Below are 20,651 nucleotides of genomic sequence, written 5' to 3'. Positions count from 1 at the left end.
TTTCACCACCTTAGTCACTTTCCTCTGGATGCTCTCTAATAGTTCTATATCCTCCTCAAACTGAGGTGCCCAAACTGCCCAGAGTGCATTCCAGGGCAGTGTGCAGCAGGACAATCACCTCCCTGGACTGGCCTGTAATACTGTGACTGATGCAGCCAGGACACAGCTGGCCCTTTCAGCTGCCTGCTCACACTGCTGGCAATTTACCATCAACCCAGAGCCCCAGATCAATTCTTTGGTGCCAGGGCTCTGGGAGCCAGGGCAAGCTCACCTGGGTATGAGCATGGAGGAGGAGAAGTTACCATGTAGAGGGGTTGATATTTGTTTTTGAAAACAAGCCTGGAGCACTCCACTCCCTTGTTAATGTATCAGAGCAACAGGGATGGCATTTCTGGCTTTTTTCTATTTGCAGCATTAGCAGTGGTGCATCTCTGGGTACTTGTGCCATGTTCTAAAACATATGGCAAATTGCTTGCCCATATGGGTTTGAAGAGCAGTGTTTGTTCGGCAGTTTAAACCTCAGAACAATCAGAAGACAGGCTTTGCATTCCAAGCTGGAGAGCGTGGCAATCATCTCACATTGTCTAGACTTTCCTCTCTCTGTCATTTTTACATATTTTGCAGTGATTGCATTCATTTCCTCTGTCTTCCTTTCTGCCAAGATCTATCTGCAACCTAGATATCAGTTAAGATAGTTTTTCATATTCATGGTATTAGTCACTGTGAGCATATTTGGAGTGAGCACTTCTGATGCTCCCATCCATTTTCCTTATGGTAAATTAATCCTATTCTGGGACGGTGATGGAAATGGTGGTTTTTCTGATTTATCTGTGCAGATCTCATAAATGAAATAAAAACCCCATAAAGCCAGTGCTTTAAAATAATGATTAATCTCATTTTTCTTGGAAGATACATTATTAGACAGATATAATATAGAAAACTCATTATTTTGGTTGTAAAAATGTATTAATTAGAGGACTGTGTCACAACAGAAAATGAAGACAAACTTACTACAGAGTAATTTTCATTAGAAACTAGTGGAAATGCAGTTCTTGACTTGCTGGACTTAGGAGTTAATTTTTCTTTACAGTTTTCTGATGTTGATGGGATTTTAAATCACTTTTGACAAATTTGAGTAACATCACCAGTATTAGCAACCCGTTTGTGAGCAGGTGAAGGAGAGTGCTTAGATAATGGTGAAACATCTTAAAATGGGCAAAGGCTGGAAGGTGGCCTTTAATCAAAACCTTCCTCCTGCTTCCTCAGCTAAAGGGAAGAGTATCTCACCTGAAAGTATTGATTAAGTGGTTCTTTTCTTTTGCCTTGGGCTGAAGCTCGACGTGTTGCTCTTAATCTTCGCTTTCCAGTGTGAGGACTAAGGAAAATTTGCCTTTAGGATTTTATTGCCTTAGGGTTTGGGCATCAACTTATCAAGCAGACAAAATCTTTGGTATAAGCAGGAGTTTGGTGGTTGTTGGTGTTTGAGGAAGCAGTGAGCCACCATGCAGGCGCTGTGGAGCTCACAGCTCAGCTGCACATGCCCCTCTCCCCAAATTTGTCCTGTGTACAGCCATTTCCTCGAGCTGGAAATCTGGGAGTTGATTGGTTTTGCTCATGTATTTGATCTGTGTGTTGCTGTCTGAGAGGGTAGCTGTCTTTCTTCTTTCAGCTGTCTTGGGAAGCTGCTGTGCTTTGGGCTGCTTTGGGTCACCAGAGCAAGGCACTGGCCTGAGTGCTGGATGCACATTCCCTGTTTCTGCAGGGCTTGTGCTGCTCTTCTCTGCATCCCTGGTGCTTCCCAAGGCATGAGGCACAGCCAGGCATGGACCTTCTCTGCCCCAGCTGCACATAGATGTATCTGCCTGTGCCCACCTTTCTGTCTCATCAAAAATAGGTGTGTGTACATATTGCACACCTGTACCTATCCCAGCCTGACCCTGCCAGCACTGCACAGAGTTGCCCCTTTACTGCCACTTGTGCAGACCAGACCCTTAAAGCTTTGGCTGGTGATTGAGTGAAGAAGGGTAGACAAAGTTTTATCTGCAGATCCCTGCTGTGATTTGGATAGAATGGCTGTTGTTCATCCTCCCCTGCAGGGCCATGGCTTACCCAGCTCAGCTCAGTGTCCCCCAGCCCTGGGCCCAGCTCAGCCTGGCTGGGGTGCTGAGCTGCCCTGCTCCATCCTGCCTGCAGATGGGGACTGAAAACTGCATTTGGAAGGCACAGATGCTCTGAGTGCTGCAGCTCACTTCCAGAAGGCAATTACTCTTCTGCTGCAAGCTGGGCTCTGCCTCCTCCTGAGACCAGCATTTCATGAAGGGGGGATGCAGCATTTAAAGAGCAGCAGCCTTTCCCCTTGAGCTGCCTTCCCAGGTCCTCTGCTGAGACACAGAAGGAACCTGAGGACCTGTGGTGGATACAATCTATTAGTGCAGACTTCTGTAAAAAATGGGCTGAAATATGTGGACTGCATACAAATATGTACACATATACATGCATTTAATATGCTTTGGTTTACACATCAAACCGAAAATGCTGGATAAAAAACCCATGGCCAAAATGTTTTTAATGTTGCCTATTCTGGGGCACAAAGTAGCAGGGAAGGGCAGCTTGGTGAGCCTGGCTTTGCTTCTCTGTGAAGGGGTGATTTGGACTGAGGTGATCCAGCTAGCAGTTGTTACACTGATAATCTGAGATGGCTGCTGTGAATCATGCTCCTAAGCTGAGGTGGAGTGCCCTGGGACTGTGTTGTCCATGTTTCCAGGCCAGCTCAGCTTTGCAGAGTACCCAGGGGTAGAAGGGCACTGCAGCACTTTGCACACCTGCAGGCACTGCTTTGCTTTGGATGAGGCAAATCCAGGTATTTGCTTTTGAGCACGTGCTGAAATCCTCCATGGTGTGTAAGAATTACTCCTTGTTTTGGAGAGAGACAACCAGGGGATTTGGCACCAGATCTCTGGCTTTTATGTTCCTTGTAAAAGGCTTGAAGAGCTCAAGTAGCCTGGTACTCTGCTGGGGATGTTTTCCCTGCACTGAAATAAACCAGGCATTACTGCTCATTTCTCTTCTAGGTTTATGTGAAATCCTGTCCACCTTGAATCAGAGGTTTATGTTTTATTCCAGTGGAGCCAAGCTTTCATTTTTATTTCACAGGGAGTTTGGTCTGATTTATATGATTAAGACTTTTATAAAACTTATTATTCTTGTAATTATTCTCTTGTAATTATTCTCTTTTTCCCCTTTTAGAAGTTTCCTAAGTGTGGAGGGACAGACACCCCCATAAATTACATCTCTAAGATGAGGCTGTTTTTGTGACTGTGAGCAGTAATATTGATAAACAGGAAGAAAACCATAACAACCTTATGCTGCCTTGCACCCCAGCAGGAAGATCACAGAGAGCAAATGCTTGAACAGGAGCATTCTCAGAAAATCACAAACACTTTAAATTTGGCAGCCTGGTGCAGGGTAGAGAGGGAAGCATGTCAAGGAGGTTAATGCCACTCTGCGTTTTCTTCTGTCCTCCATTTGTCCTTTTGTCTCTCTCCTCCCAGATTTTCACACTGAAGGCTTATGAACAGTGCCTGTTCATATTTGCAGAATTTTGGTATGTAGATAATTAAAAAAAAAAAAATTCAGATGCAGGCAAGTCTATTTTGTGTTGATGTTAAAGAAGACCACAGAACAAGTGACACTGGCCCTTTGCCTCAGCTCCCACAAAGAGCTGCTGCAGGACAGCAGTGTTGAGATGCTGGTTCTGCAGCTGCCCTCCAGTTCCTTAGCAGGACTGAACCCCTACATTTATCCTGGGCTCTCTCAGGTTTGTGAGTCTTGGCTTGCCTCTGCATCCCATGTGCTTGTGCTGCAAGGTGCAGGTCCCCAGGCTCTGGTGGTGTCAGCTGTCCTTGTCCCAGGGGAAGGGCATTACTGGAGAGCCCTGCTGGGACACAGGCTGCCACAACTCACCCCACTCTTGTGCTGGTGAACATCAGTCTTGTGAGTTGCCCCAAAGACTCTTTGATCTCTTTCTATCTCCTTGGTCCCCCTGAGGTCCCATGCTGGGCTTCAAAAGATTTACAATGGCTTTTGTTAAATATTGAAACCTTTTGCAACACCTTGTTATGTTTTACAGGTTCCTGAGAGACTGAATTTCCAAAGCATTTTTTGTTGAACAGCACAAACTTTAAGTCCCAGCTGTCTCTCCAACTTGTAGTCTCACTCTACCAGCAGTTGCAGGCTTTGATCATCAAAATTTCTATTATGCAACTTGATTAAAGGTATTCAGATTTCAAGGTGAGAGCAGAGAGAGATTTACATTTGAAGTGATTTATTAACCTGCTGTAATTTAAGGTCATGCTAGTTTCAGAACATTGTTAGTACTTAATTTCAGTCTCTCTTTGTGCTATCCACTAATAGACAACTAACATTAGTTTAATTCAAAGGCTTTTTTGCTTCCTTGGAGGAAATACTAGAAGGAAACAAAAGCGCTGTAGTCATTAAAAGGGATTAGGGAAAAAAAAGTGCTTTTGAATTCCCATTCTCAAAATCCCTGTGCTGCAAACACAACTGATTATTGTACCACCTAGGTAAGAAATAAAACATTGCCACCAGTCTCCCAATTTCCATTGTACCTTCCATGTCACTTAGCAGCAAGGGAGTATCAGTGTGAGCTGAGTGATGCAGGTAGATTGTAACCACAGTCATTGCTTGGTAGTCTCCTTATTCTTATGATATGAAAAATCCTGGATGGGCTAAGTCTGGAATAGACAAACACAGTTCAGCTGTGCATATCATGACTGTAATATCCTCATTTTCTACCAGTGTCACTGTGTGGTACAGGGGGATAACAGTTCTAATCACTTGGTAAAACAGCTGGGTTGTCCCACCCTTAAGGCAGAGGGAGTCCTCAAGGTTTGTAAATGCTCATGGTTGAAAGGAATCACAAAACTCAGAGGGGCCACAAAACCATGAAGTTTTATTAGTAAATTACACACTTGGCATGGAAATTGGTATGTTAGTCCCTGATCAGCTATATAAGTACATGAGAGTGGCTTTTGGATAAAGAGGAGGTAAGATGAAAAAGTACAGAGAAAGAAAGAGATGAATGAAAGAGAGAAAGAAAGAATAAAAGGAAGGATGGCCAGGCTTGGTGGGAGTACCTTTTTTAGATAATTTTCCCTGCCCTGATGACCATTTCCTCTCTTTCTATGTGAATTAGTCCATGCAGAGTCCATTCTTTCAGACTTTTCTGGATGTGAGTCAGAGGGCTTGATGGGTCTTGGGTGGTCTTGATCCCCACTGTGTTCCATGCCCACTTCTCAGCTTAATTTCATGCTTGCACTGAACTCTGTGGTGCTTCTCTCCAGCAGCCAGAAAAAGGATGTTTGTCATGGAAAAGTGCTGCCCTACCTCAGTATGTTCTCCCTCTCCAGACACATCTTGTTCTTTTCCACAGCATGTTATTACCAACAATCCTTGCTTGGCTCCACAGCCATCCAGCTATTGGTATTTGAGACATGCACATTATCCCCTTATCTCTGGGCTTCTATACCAGCCCCTAACCATTCTTCAGAAAACCAAGGGAGTTAAAGAGTATTTTGGGATTCAGGCATGGTACAGACAGTGCTCACTTCACTGTTTTCATATGAGTCACCTTTTATTTCCTGGAGAGTAGAATAATCATTTGATACACATAACTACAAGGTCATGACTACTGCAAGAAAAACAACACAAAATTCAGGTATCATGATAGAAAACCAAAATAATCCCAGTACAAGAGGAGGTCAGGCCTGAATGTACTTATACAGGGTTTATTGGTGAAAATCTGAGCAGGGGTTGCTTGTGCCACTGTTGGGATGTGGTTTTGTGAACCTGTGTGTCTGTCCATGCATGTTTAACTCCTCTTTACTGTGGAGGAAGCAGGGAAGTTTCATTTCATTTTCTCCCCTTTAGGCAGGGAAGTTCCATTTCATTTTCTCTTCTGCACCAATCCTATCACATGTGCAAAGAAGTGGAAAATAATTTTGCTTCTGTGCCCCCAAAGGAAGAAGTTAGAACCCAGGCATTGATTTCTTCCATATTCTGAGAGGACCTGGTCCCATTTCTGAGACCCAGGCATTTGAAAATATCTGGAATAACTTTAAAAGAGAAAAAACCCCATAGGTACAATTCATGGGAAAAAAAACACCAGACCAAAAAATAAAATTATCTGGGAGGTCTGCAAGAAGGAAAGGTAAACAAGTGTGAGGAATTGGAGTTGGGATGGTGGGCTGTGGGCCAGGGACAGATGCACTGAGAGGTTCCAGGCAGAAGCACTTGGAAGAAGGGGCCTGTGATGAATTGCACTCTGAGGGAAACCATGTGCATGGTGTGTTAGATACACACACCTCCCTCTAACAGCTCCACACCAAACCCTGAGCTGTGCTCTCCAGGCACTGAATGCACAGCACAGTGCAGAGCAGTATCAGCTCCTCAGGGGAGGACACAAGATCTGCCATGCAAATGTGAACTTTGGGAAGAGAGAATTTAAGTTACCAACATGACACCTTTGCAAAGACATTGGTAATTACCTGCTAGTTAGATGCACTGTGAAAAATCCACTCCTATGAACCTGTGACACCCACAGTAACTCACTTTTTGTTACTTCCTGAGCACTGCAGGTGTGCTCTGGGGCTGCGGCAGGCAGTGGCTATGCAAGCAGGGCAGGCAGGACATGACAGCACTGGGAGTTTGGGTCTCAGCAGGACTCCCTGGGTAGGAAGGCTCCAATTCTCAGAAGGGCTTGGTCACCTTCCCTGTTGGTGCTGGTAGCAATTCTCCAGGTTATTCCCACAGTGGCAGAGCTGCAGCTCAGCTTCCTCCTGACTGCCTGTGGGGCTGAGCCTCTGCCCCAGCTGTAGAGGGTGACTGAGGGCAGATGTTGCACACAAATAATAAAACAAATAACTCTGGGTGAAACCTCAGGGTTTACCTGCTTAACTCCTTCATGCAGACTGATCTGGACACATCTCAAAATGTCTCTTAAAGGCATCTGGGAATGTTTTAGTAGAGATTTAACTATCCTGACTTCAGAAATGGAGATGTTGGACATGACATTGAGCTAGTGACCCTGCACACTTTTTCCAGTCAGTGGAAATTTTAAGATGCTTCTGCAGAATAAACAATTCATTCCTAATGGTGTCAGACAAATAGTTTTCTGAAAGTGCCCATTGATGTCCTGCACAAAAAGCTTGGAATGAGGAATGATAATGTAGATGTCTAAACTTGGATGAGATTAATCCTGCTCTGTATTTGCATCCTATTAGTCTCTGGAACAGGAACTGAACTTGGGATACTGAAATTCATCTTTTTAAACATTGGGCTACTGGATATTCTCTGTCTCATTTGCTCTATATTGTATAAATGTTTACAGGGGCTGCTGATTTGCCTTTAATCCATAATGACCAGCTGTGCCTCAGAGCCCTGGAGCAGCATGAAGCTATGGAGGAGGAAAGCTGGAGCAGAGACTGTGTTTGTGCACACACACACACACATTGCTTTAAAAATCCTGGTTTTCTGTGCCCAGTCACATGGTAAAAGGCAGCATCCTAGAAGTGGCTGCTTGAGTTGCAGAATATGACAATGGCAAACACAAGGGCAGAGCTCTGTCTCTTCCAGAGGTGATGGAGGAACTGCTGCAGGTGCACAGCAATGCTGCTCATGTTAAGAGCAGCAAGGAAGATGGCGCTGGAACAATTATTTTCTCTCTTTGTCCCTTGGTCCTGGTCTTGAAGGGTCCACAACTGCCTTTTGTACCCCCTTGCTGCCTTTTTTGCACAGTCACCCTATGCAGGATATTCACATTATGTTTTTAGCTGTGCCTTAAACGGGTTCTTTGCAGCTCTTGGGAACACTAACTGGTGATTTGTGCTTTGTGTTTGTCACCTTGGGGTCCTGGTGTCATCCTGTTCCTTAACACATCATTTGAGATGTCTGTGCTTACAGAGCTCCTTGCTGTACCACATAGTCTTATCCACTGACTACCAATTCCTACTACTGATAAGGCTACACGTCCTTTGAGTTTTTGACAATGACACACTGCACAACATTTTTCATGCTTCAAGTAATAGGAAAACCCTAAAAAGCTTGTTTCAAAGGGGAAAACTAAAAGACATTGCATAATGAACTCACATAGAAGGTTTATTCTTGGGAGGATGACTGGTTGGTGTTAGCCTCACCAGACATCTTGTGGATACCAGCCTGGGGAGGTTATTTCCTCTCTGCCAAAGACTCAAATTTGACTGTTTTTTAAATTATTTGATTTTCTCATCCTACTTTTATAAGTTTATGTAGTTCTAGCTTTCTTTACTTTTTATGGGTTATATTGATTGCCTTACTCAAGCTGTAGGTCAGTCTGTCTAACTGTGTTGCTGTGATTTGAGTTCTTATGATTTGGTAGTTTTTCCTGCGTCCATTTTGTTCCGTGTTTTTATGCCCTGATTCCATCAGACACCATGAAATATCTGGTAGTTCCCTAAGGTCACATACATGGTAATTTAAAATATTTTTGAATGGTGCGATATTAGCCAATAATAAGAATTCTGCAACTATGCATATTATTTGTGATGTAGAGGATAAAATTGCTTTCTTTTAAAGTATTTTGGTTTTTATTATGCTGGTGAATGACCTTAGTGAAAAATATGCTGCTTGCATTTTTCCCTAATGCTTTTTTGCTAAAGTTCAGAAGATCAGCACTGGGTTGCAGAGTCTGTTTTCTCTTGCCTATGAATAACTCTCTATACAGAGCAGAAGAGCTTTAGCGGGCCCTGCCTGTGTGGCTGGCATACCCTGCATGCCAGGGGCACGCTCCATGGGCAGCCAGCCTGCTGGGGGCTGGAGTGGCCACAGGTCTGAGCTGCCCTCTCCCAGCTCTCTGCTCTGGACACGTGTCTGTGCAGGCATGCACTGTGTTCCAGCGCACTGAGCAAAGGCAGCAGCAGCATCCCACTTGGGCTGACATTATCCTCCTTTCCCCCAGGGCAGCTCCTGTCACCGTCATATTTTCTGAAAAATCTCTTTGCCCAGGATTATTCTCCTGGGAAGCGGAGAAGCCTCAGAGAAAAATGAAAATAATAATTATCTCATTTGCTTCTCCTGTGTTTTGCTGCTTTGGAATATGGTTTGGACATTGTTTACTAACTGGTCATTGTTTTCATTGGTTTCGTGTGAATTGTTTTAACTTAATGACCAATCACAGCCAGCTGTGTCGAGGCTCTGGCAAGAGTCATGAGTTTTTCATTAGTATTTTGTTAAGCCTTCCTTAAGTATCCTTTCTCTATTCTTTAGTATAGCTTTAGTGTAGCATTCTATAATATCATAATAAATTAGCCTTCTAAGAACATGGAGTCAGATTTATCCCTCTCAACGACAGGGGACCCCAGAAAATACCACAAGCTCCCACCACTCCTGCATCCAATGAAAGCTGGCTGTGGACAGCTTTTTGACATACAAAGGCAAGAAAAGGGAGTAAGAGATGTTATTAAATGAATGGGTCAATTCATACTTTGTATTTCACTATACTACAACTGTCTTTGTGCTTTTTAATCTATGACTTCAATATGGTCTTTTATAAAGAACATATAATAGTTCCTTACTGTCCCTCAGGCTATGCTGGCTGAGGTTTCCTGAGCTTGGCACCTTGATGTGAGAGTGATTGTTGCTGTTGTACAGTGACAGCTTACAGTACCCTGCTTTGCCTCGTGGGGCCCATTTGTTCCACCTGAGCCTGCAATGTTTACATGGCCACTCCTGGACCAGTGGTCCCCAATCACTTTTCTGTGTTGGCTGGGTCACCAGGAGGCAATCCAGACCTGGACGGGGAAAAATCAGCTTCTGATTCTGCAGGGTAGTTTGCCCCAGGCCAGCCTTGGGCTGATGGTGGCAGAGCTGCTGTACACACTGATTACCGTGTCCTCTTGCTGTGAGGGAAATGCTTGAAATGAATGGGGAAATTAGGGGGAATTTGTCATTGTGTTGATCCATAATTTATTCCATTTGGAATAAATATATATTCCATTTGGACTTCATCAGCTGCATAAGCAATGGGAATTGCCAGGCCCTGCACATCAGAGCAGGGACACCTGAGGAGGAAGGTCTGACAAAAAGTGGAGAGCTCTGGTGCCATCACCTCAGTGACCTTGTCACCTCCACTCCCATTGCTGGGGTGCTCTCTGCAGCTGATGAAGACCAGGGATGCTGGAGCTCATAAGCGGGACTGAAATATGAGTAACTTCTATGTAATTTGGAAAATACTGTAACAATCAGTTTTAAAACCACCAACTATCAAATGTTCTGAATCTATTCCAAAGCCATTGAGTCTGGGACAGAGCTGCTAATCAAAGAACACAATGGAGCTATAAAACTATGAGGTAGAGATCTACTGTTAACCTCAGGGGACTGAAGGTGTGGAGGGGATCAATTTGGGCTGCACTTGCAATTTGTATGCCAGTGTGAAATATGCTCAGTATAAAGAGCAGGATGAGGGATGAGAGGAGGGAATTGGGCAGAGGCTGCTTGAGGTGTGTTCCCACAGGGAGGGAGGCTGCTGATCCTCCAGAGTTGCTTCATGACCAAAGTCTGGGGCTGTGATCTTTCAGTTTTGTCATGTCTAAAGCTTATCTTGTGTTGAGATGTGAAGTCAGGGCAGAAGCATTGCTGGAGCTGCCCTCTTTCAGGAAGAGTGCCTCCCTATAAATTAGTATGGCAAAGGAATAAACAGCCAGGTTAAGGGGCTTGTACACCCCAAAACAGACCCTCAGAACAAACTGTGGTGTTAGGGAAAGAGCTTTTGCCCTTGACATGAGGCTCATTTGTAGGCTTATGGTGCTGGGTGCTGGGAGGTGTCACAAGGCAGGACTTGGTGCTGTAGGGGGATACAGTATGGGTAAATGAAGATGTATAGAACATAATCTTATCCCCTGAAGAGTTGCAGCTGAGCCAATTATTAAAGATTAGGAGCAGGCCTGATTTTAAGAGGCTGCAGCTGTAGCCAATAAGAAAAGTGTTATAAAAGAGTAGATTGGTTGGTTGAGGGAACTGGGGTCAGTTGGCCACTGTGGGGACAAGGATGAGTCAGTGCTAGAGGAGCTGCCTACAAGAAACATCAAGGAGGTACAAAACTCTGACAATATGGAACTCTTGCACTGTAATGACAACATGGTGCCATGTGCTAATGATGCAGAGCTGTTTGTGTAGCTCCACAGGCAGAGCTGGGAGCCCTTCCCAGCTGGATGTCACACAGGTGCTTCTCTGTGCTCCTGGTACAGGAGGGTGCTCTGGTGCTGCTGTGCAAGTCAGATGGGAAGGTGCCTCCAAAAGGCTTTGTGACCTCCTGGAGCTGCCCATGGCATGGGCACACCAGACACCAACCTGAAAAGCTGGGCAGTACCAGGGATATTGCAGACAGGAGTCACTCAGGAGGCGGCATATGCTAGCATTCATCTTTCCTGGAGCAATATAAGAAGTAATCAATTAGTATTGTTTGTGATGTTCAGGGTTTGAGAGGTACTCTGAAATATTCTGTACTAACAGATTGCAGTGTTCTGTGTTGCCTGCTGGGTTTATTTAAAAAAAATTTCTCGAGTGAATGAAGTGCTAATTAGAATAGGTGTTTCACACATGGTGACTGGACTGTGCTGGGAAAGGTCTGATTTTCTTCCTGAATTAAATAGGTACTTAAGTCTAGCTTTTTGTACTGCTGATTTAGAGACAGGATGAACAATTTTCTGGTTTATGGACTGCAATTATTTAAGTACTTTAACTAAAGCTCTTGGCATAGTTTTTAATCCTCTTGGAAAAGTACTAACACCAAAATTCTTTAATTCCATATATATGCGTGAATAAAAACTTCAGAGCCATGGGCAGCCCTGCTGCTTAGTGGTGGCAGGAGAGTTTTGGCTGGGGTGCCTGTTATTGTTCACTACTTTTGAGCAAAGGGCACTGCAGGAAGAAAATCTGCATTTCTTTTAGAGTGTTAGTAAAGAAATGTAAATATTCAGGTGGCTTCAGTGACAGCAATGTCCCCAGTTTACTGAGAGGGGAAGGATAGAATGATGCCAGGGCCTTGTCTCACTCCTGCTGTAGCTGTGGATTTGTGGCTCCTCAGAACTTTTATTCCTGCTTACAGCTGCATTGGAGCTCTCATTATGATTGGGTCTGACTTTCTTATTTAATTGCTCCTTCTACTGCTTCCACATCTACAACGTGTTTGAGTGGACAACAGGTCTATTGGCACTATGCAGCACCAATGGGGTGCAGAGATCAAGGGAAGTATTCCAGGGATTGAGTTCTCCACCTTCCTGTGTCACAGTGGTGCTGGTGCTGGCCCACCATGGCAGTGCCAGCCCACTGCTGAGGCTGCTCAGTGTGGCTGCAGCCCCTGGGCAAACTGAGGGATTCATCTCTTGGGAGGAGCCCATCCACACCCTGGAGTCACCACTGGAGGGCAGGGGACAGTGTGCTCTCCTCTCCTAGGCCCCAGCCCAGGCATTTTACTGAAATAAATGAAATTCTCTTCAGAAGTGTAATCACTACGTATTCTTTCTTGCTGTCCCCAAGACTTGCAGAGCTTTGTTGCAGCATTTGTCATGTTTGATAGTTCATCTTATTCAGTTTTTAAGCTTGAAGAAGTTGAAATTAAAGCAGGTTAGCAGGAGGCCACATCCCAGAAAAGCTCATTGCTCCTCTTTCTCCCTGCACCACTTCTTGCTTATTTATAATGTTTTCCAGTTTAAATGTCTAAACTTACAGGAGTTGATCTGTGGATGAACAATAGCTTTCTGGATTAGTCTTATGTGTTTTTGTTTTTTTTTTTTTTCCTAAGAGCAGCAGCCATTCAACTCAAAGATGGGTATTTGGGCAGTTCCTGAATGGGAATGGAAGATGGTGTTCCAGGCCCCTGGGTGGGACTGGGAGTGGGTCTTTGTGCACTGGTGTTCCCCCAGCTGTTTGAAGGATATAGATTTGTACCTTTCAAGCAAAGCTCTCCTTTATCGATTTATTGAACTGGCAGAGTGACTTATTGCCATAGAGGCACTACAGACAGGAAGGGCACAGTGTAAGTTTTAGATTGGCTATAATTCAGAGATAATGCTTATGTTACTGTGTCCTGACAAGACATTTTAAAAAAGATTGCTCTAAGCTTAGGTGCCAGCTATGGAGATAAATGTGTGATCACATCATTGCTGTTAGAAATATTGAGAAAAATATTCCAGAATGCTCAAGGCTGGACTGAGCATGTGTGCCTTGGCTCCAGGAGGGTGGTGGCTATGCAGAGCCTACAGCACCAATTTGGGTGGTGGGCAAGGGCTGTTCTGGGTGTCCCTCTCCAAGGGAGAGGACAGTTCTGGGTGCTGAGCAGGGGACCTGTGAGAGGCTTGGGGCACTGCTGATTGTGGAAACCCAGGGCACTGGGAATATTTCTCTGTCTGCTCTGGGGTGTCCTGACCCCCAGGGGAGCACTGAGCTCATCCATGGAGAAAGTTCCCCAGACTTCAAGGTAGACTGGAATCCACAAAAGTGTGAAATAGATTATAGAGAGTAGTGCAGGTGTATCGCTTGGTGAGAAATTTAGGTTTTGGGATTTTTAGTATGTTGTGGATGGAAGCAAGATGGAGGACACAGGGTGTCATCCTGGGTTTCTTCTTCATGCTTCTTCCTTCTTCTTCTTGGGTTTGGGTGGCATTTTGTAATGGGGCAGAAATTAGACGTTGCAGGCTCTTTGGGATCAGTTTTTGGGTTAAAAGGGAAAATCATCTAGGTGTCATTTCTTAATTGGATAGTTGAGTCTTAAAATACCTTGTAACAAGAGATTGTTGGCCATTTTGTGCCTTCTAATGAGAAGCTGCTGAACTCACAGTAGTGAGACTGTTTTACTGATTAGAAACAATAAGCACCTGAGTCTGAACATGAACTACTGTCTGCAGTGCCTTCAATGCAAACCCAGAGAAACCAACAACTGGTACCCCAACAGTGATGTGTGAATCCTGGCCCAAACACAGCTGTTTCTATCGACAATGCACCAGATTTCCCTTTGGGAGTGATGGCTAAAGTCACTGACTGTTTGGATGACAGCTGTGAAGGTGGAAGTGTTTGGTTCTGTCTCCCCTTCTCTGGGCCCCCCCACTGACACACGGTGACAGAGCCTTGGGGGTCCTGGAGTCTGGCAGCTGTGGAGGGTGGGAGTCCTGCAGGACACAGCCATGGCGATTCTCTCCCAGCCCTCAGTAGTCAGGGGAGCAGGCAGCCTGCCATGCTTTGTGGCCTTTTTAGCAGCAGTTAAAGAAAACATCCTAGCTTCTAGGGGATAGAAGAGGGAAAGGCTCTTTTGGAGACTTATGTGAAATGGGTCCCTAATGGGATCAGACATCCCTGGGCAAGTCCAAAGCCTTCTCCAGCTTTGAGCTCCATGGCAGTGTATTGAGAAACCTTTCCACTTCACAGTAAGGCTAGGCTTCCTTCCAAGCAAGGAGAAACACCCTTGGAGGGTGACATCCTCATTTGCTGAGGTGTGCTCTTCCACTTTTGCCTCTGCAGTTCTGGCCCCAGGTTTCCATGGCAGCAGTGATGTACAGAAAGAGCACAGAGGATAAGACAGAAATGTGCCTGCAGCTTTGCCTGTCCCTGACTTTGTAAAATGAATTTGGAGACTTCCAGTAGAGATCATGGTATGTTACATCCACAAACCCTCGCCTGGATGCTTGAATCATTACCTGTACAGACATTCAGCTAACAAGATAAAACATTATTTGTACTTGCAAAAGTAGTTACTGGCTGCATGTAGACTTAGTATGTCTAATAAGTAACGACTGGTAGTTTCTGGAGGACAAGGGATATGATTTGGGCTTCAGTGCAAGGTGTTGGGTGTGTCTTTACATTTGTATGACAGCCAGGAGTGGGTTAATGACTGGTCATGACATCTCTTAGAAGAGGTATCTCATGCTGAGCTGCTGATCCACATCAGGTGGAGATTGAGAGATGCCAGATGGTGACAGAGAGCCAAAAGAACAAGGGGAAAAAAAGGAAGACAAGTTCTGAGGGACAAAAGGAGAAAATGGAGAGTGGACAATTTGATTTACTGAATGGCAGCAGCACTTATCTCAGAGGCAGGATTAATAACCACTGGGGAGCTGAGGAGGAAGAAGAGATTCAGAATGAATCTGGTGGTGATGAGAGCACATGGGATGTAGAGAGGGCTAAGCATGAGATGTTTGTGTTCAGCAGAGATGGCACAAATCAGATGGAATCTCACCTTTGATGGGGATGAGAAGGTTTTGGCAATAGTGGCTGGCTGCATGTTCAGATAAAAAGCATCAGGAAAGAAATGGGTCCATGTTTGAACTTCTGCATCAATTCCTAGCAGGCAGCTCTCCACACTGGGGCTAAATTGTTGGCAGTCTGATCACTGAGGCCATGGAATAAGTGGATATATGGGCTACATAGTGGATATATGGGCTACAAATGCCCCTCCTGTTTAGGGGAGCACAGTGGAGTGAAACCAGTGCAACCTATGCTCTGCTGTAGCTAAACCAAGAGTGCTGTCTGTCCAGCAGCTTTCTGGAAGAAAAGTTGACATCTTGGTGAGATCTTGTGGGAGCTATTAAACTTCCTGGCTTTTCTTATTAAATTTGTTTGAAGGTCTGCTCTTCCAGGCTCTGCAGTTTGTATGAATGGCCTGAAGCAGTGAAGTACTTGGAGAAGGGATGAGCTCCAGAGCCTGCATTTGCCACTGGTTAGGAAAAGGGCTGCACTGACATCTGTCTGTGGTGTTTTTCTGGTCAAAACTCCTGCCCAAATGTGCATTGGTGATCACAGGCTGGCAGGCTTACTTACACTGTTACCCTGCAGTATGGAGCAGAGAATCTGCATCAAAGAAGGCATCTATCTCCTTGTCTTGTTGCATAGGTATGAAAAAGAGATATTAAAAGGTGTCATAATAACAGTAGAGCAATGCAAATGCTGTACCACTATGTTTAAAAGACAAAGGACATGTTATTAATAGAGAAAGTTAGACTGGATGAAACCATATGTCTTCAGCACACTTCCCTGTGATACCTCAGGGTCTGAACCAGGCACACACCCAGATTTCCAGCCATGAAAATAGTGGCTATTTAAACAGCAGCAAGTTATTTTTGAGTATTAAATATGCTTCATATTTGCTATGTGTTTATTGTAATGCGAAATTATGTTATTAGTTCAGCTAGTTGAAATTTTCTATGGGGAACATTAATCTGAAAAAAACAAAGTTCTGCAGAAGTTGACTCAGGCTGTATGAAGACAAATTATAATTTTTTGAAAAAAATATTCTAAGGAAACAGGAAATACTTAGTTTTAAAAATGTCATATTTGCGTGGAAAATATTGCTTGTTTTCCACATAGACATCTTACAGTGTCTAGAATCTATAAACTGATGATTTATTTTGCCTAACTAGAGGTAAGAAGCATTTAATGAGGGGTGGATTTTTTCCCAAAAGAGGCTGGCTAGCTACCAATATTTTTACACCATCATGATGCTTTTAGAGACATTTTTTTTCTGTAAAATAAATTGTAAATATAATTGTGCCCCCTTCACACAGCTTGCCAACAAAACCTTTCTAGGCCTAGTAAGAACTGCCTGATTTCTGAGATAAATACAGTTTATGCTCAGGTTAATTCAATATATGTGGTGTACTCTCAAAAGTTTTCTCTCACTGCTGGAGTCTGGCCACCCTGGTCCTTTGTCTCCTGCACTGGAAGCAGAATAAGGGTTTAGGCTTCTCCATCAAGGAAGAGATATTTCTGTGTCTGTGTTGCCTCATAAGCCTTGATTGCCATTATAGAATTTGTTTGGTCACTTACATGTTTATTCATATATTGCAGTAAGAAATTAAAATGGTCTATTCCCTTTTTTATAAGGCAGTAGCTAATTAACTCTACCCATATGCAAGAAAATGGTTGTTTGTCAGGGTAACACTGAAGCATGTTACTCAAAATTAACACAAACTATATACAATTGAAAAAATGAAAGATTTTTGGATATATATTTTATTTGACAGTGGTTTAGAATATCATACAGTAAACAAGATTTCTGTAAAAGTTAATTTATCCATAGTGGTGCGTTTCATAAAAATAGTTGCTCACTTACAGCCTTTCTGTGACTATTAATACATGGAATTATATTTATAGAGATAGAGCTGTACAAGGTAAATTCACAGCTAACACTACACAGAAATATTATTTGGAATGGGGTTTAGATGATGTGCTGTCTTCACAGGTTATCGATTACAGCCGCATAAAGCAATTACTGCACAAGGAGTAGCTGTGAACTGTGCAAATTAGAGTTTATGCAAGCATAATCTCAACTGGTTTTCAGATTTCATTGTTTGCTTTCTTTATACATAAAAATAAGATACCGGGACGTGCATCTACACTACAGAAGCATTGTCCAAAATCAGAGTCAATAAATTAATGGCAAATTATATTGGATTCTAGTTCAGGGGATAAAGATTTTTTTTTTCCCATTAAATAAGAGTTTTATAAACAGCTACATGGATTTGTGCTTTTTTAAAAATTATAAATGGATTTTTCTTTCTTAAAAAAAAAATTTGAAAGCTGCAAAATCCTTGACTTGAGGCTTTTCAAATAATTGGGCAGGAAGAAACATGTCTATAAATTTCGCAGTCCAGTGCAATGTTTGAGACATACAGTAATGTGCTAATTTCTTGGAACAAAGCCAATCTCAATCTAGTTTTTCAGCAGAGCGTGTGAGGAACTAAGATTGCTAGTGAAGAATAATTTTTAAATATGAATTTTTGACAGTGCTTAGCTTTACAATTTTTTTTTTTAATTACCAATGTATTATTGCCCAGGATTTTGTTTTAATTTTGACAGACGAATAAGCATACGCACGCTTACACAGACACACACACACATCTGTTGGAAACAAGATAATGACTGATTGACTGAACTCGGAGTTATTTCCTGTGAAGGCAGACTGGAATGTTTACCTGGCACTTAAGGCTTAAAATTCAAAACAGACAAGCAAGAAAGATAAAAACAAAAAGAAGAAAAAAATGGAGATAGGAAAAAAATGGTGAAATGGAAACCATTTTAAAAATGGAAAAATACTGAATTACTGAATGAGGACACCGACAACTGTATTTCAGAAACCAGTCTAATTATTGTTGACGTGTGCCTGAAAGGCACCTGCTCTGCCAAACTGAGGGGATGAGAGGTGAGAGTGTCCTAAGTAAATGTGGATGGGTATGAAACATAGCACTGTTGATAAGTGATGCTATCATCTTCTGCAGGAAGGAAAGGCCTTTCCTTAAGGAAACTGCAGCTTTTTCTCTGTAGCACTCTTCCTTTCATTGCAAGGGCCTTGCAGATGCCTGGGGTTTGAGCCTGACCAATTGGTTTGTGTGCTACCTCGCAGGACTTGGGGAACCTGTAATAAATCACTTTTGAGAATAATTTGCAAATACAACTCCACCTTAACTCCTTTCCAATGTACAGAAACATGGTTTGTTCACAAAAATGGCAGTAGAAATGGTATCACAGAAACTAATCCACTGGATTCCCCATTCCTCCCGCAGCACCCGGTGAACTATTCTACAGGGTACCACGTGGACTATCCCAAAGCGTTAACAGTGGAGACGTGTCATGGGTGTACAGTTCCGAACGATGCTTTAAAGAAACCCTTTAACCCCTGTCTAGATATGTCGAGAACAATTTATTTACAACATTTTAGCTCCATGAAAAATCCTCTCTCGGTTTCAGCTTGCTCCGTGCAGTTTTATTTAAGGCGATGTTCCAGTTTGTGATTGCTCTAACTTGTTCCAGTTTCTTGATATAAAGTTTGAATGAAATCCAAGTCCTTCATGCAGTGGGAAAAAAATGCTAAAGCTACACTGCACTATCCTTCTCTGATGTACTGTCCTTCATATTGTTTTGGTTTCTTCCATAGCTGCCAAAGTCCCTAAAATGGAACTGGGACTTTAGGGTCGATTTTAAATCTCTGTGTTGACTATATGCTTTTGAACTTATTAGATACTGTGCACATTGTCATGGAATTACACACTAATGTTTTCATTCCTCAATGCTTTGTGTATATGTGTGATAGTTAAAATAAATTAAAACAAACCAATGTGAGACAAAAACTAAGAAGAATGTTCTGCGTCAGTTTGAGACAGTTAGAGGGCAACAGTCCCTTGCTTATCTGCTCATGGCAGAAGTACCAGACTTCAGGACGCTTGGTAGCTTATCTGAGCCAGGGATTTTCCACGGCCCCGGAGAGACCGTTGCCTTTCGAACTGTGGTGTTGGTGCTGCGAGTGCTAATGGAGTGGAGATGTCCCTTCCTGGGGAACTCGCTGGGTTTCCCATCAGGGTCCCTCTGGCTGTGGTCCATATCACTTCCAGGCGAGCTGCAGCGGTTGCTACTGTAGGTCTTGGTAGCTCCCGTATCGGTCTTGACGTGGTCGGGTGCTGCAGCTGACTTCTCACTGGTGTTTGTGGATCTGTGGTCTCTTTTGCTAAGAGATCCTCCTCTCTTGCTTTCTGGCTTCCTCAGCCTCCCAAACTGTTCATCACTGCTTCCAGCACACATGTGCTCTCTTGCGCCAGCCTCGATCATAACGCTGTGTCCCACCGCTTTGCTTTCTGAGGTGGGCCTGCCACCATCAGTGGTCTTATTTTTGCCTCCTGAATATCCTTTCCAAGAAGCCTCTTCGTGCTTTGACCTGTCTACCTTTTTAGGACTTGCTGACCTTTCTCTTTGTTCTCCTAACCTTTTCTTTTTGTGACCGTTCACCGAAAGCTCCTTTGGTTTCCTTACATCGTGTTCCCTCTTGATATCCCATGTTGGCTCTGGGCTTATCTGGTGAGAAGGGTCAGAGGGTGGGGCTATGTGTGATGAAGATAATGGTGAGATTATGTCGTCGAGGGAAAGAGCTACTTCCGGCAGACCTGGGGAGGTGGCAGAGGGAGCACTCCAGGAGTTTGGTTCGTCTGTTTTAACAACAAAGAGAAGAGAGTTAAGGGCGTACCCAGCAGCACAGTGTATTTATTGCATAGGCACATGTATTCTGAGCAACACTGACGCGCAAACCATGTACCAGCCTAAAACCCCTCTGCTTCAGCTGAGGTGAAACTCCCTCAATTGTGTGGAACCAATAGGGAGAAAACAGAAAATAATCTCTCCAGAAAAAAAAAGAAAAAAAGTACGGGAAACACAAGAACCTCAAAGCTGGTAACTGCGAATGCTGGAAACCCCAGTCTTTTTTTCATACAGATTCCGCTTTCCTCTGCCTATGTTAAATTATTCTTAAAATAATAAAGGCACGTGCTCATGAAATCAAATAGCCTCTTTTGTAGCTGTATAATGGATTTCTTAGCTGGGCAATATCAGTGCTGTCTCTGAGGACAAATGAGAAGGACTTTCTGCCATCTATTAAACGTGTCCCTACAAGCATATAATAATTGACAAGAATTTGTAGCTCAGATAAGGTCATCATTGAATTCTGTCTCATATTTTTTCTAAACAGATATAGTATTGCGGTGTTTATGGCCCCACAATTCTTACAGGGTACGTTTACAGCTCTGCCTTTATATCACAGTGTCAGCTGCTGAGTCTTCAGGTTG

General features: G+C 43.5%; 1 protein-coding gene across 1 annotated transcript in view; it reads right to left on the bottom strand.

Annotated features, from left to right (window-relative positions):
* Positions 1-17,037: 17,037 nt before the first annotated feature.
* MAGI2 (membrane associated guanylate kinase, WW and PDZ domain containing 2) overlaps positions 17,038-20,651 on the bottom strand; it is a 714,309-nt gene continuing 710,695 nt past the window's right edge. Inside the window, 1 exon segment of the mRNA XM_054514801.1 lies at positions 17,038-20,018. Within this exon segment, the coding sequence (XP_054370776.1) occupies positions 19,225-20,018 (794 nt within the window). The 3' untranslated portion in view covers positions 17,038-19,224.

The sequence above is a fragment of the Molothrus ater genome, chromosome 5, assembly GCF_012460135.2.
Source record: "Molothrus ater isolate BHLD 08-10-18 breed brown headed cowbird chromosome 5, BPBGC_Mater_1.1, whole genome shotgun sequence".
Taxonomy (NCBI): domain Eukaryota; kingdom Metazoa; phylum Chordata; class Aves; order Passeriformes; family Icteridae; genus Molothrus; species Molothrus ater.
Note: the sequence above shows the minus strand (reverse complement) of the source record. Positions and strands in the feature narration are given on the sequence as shown.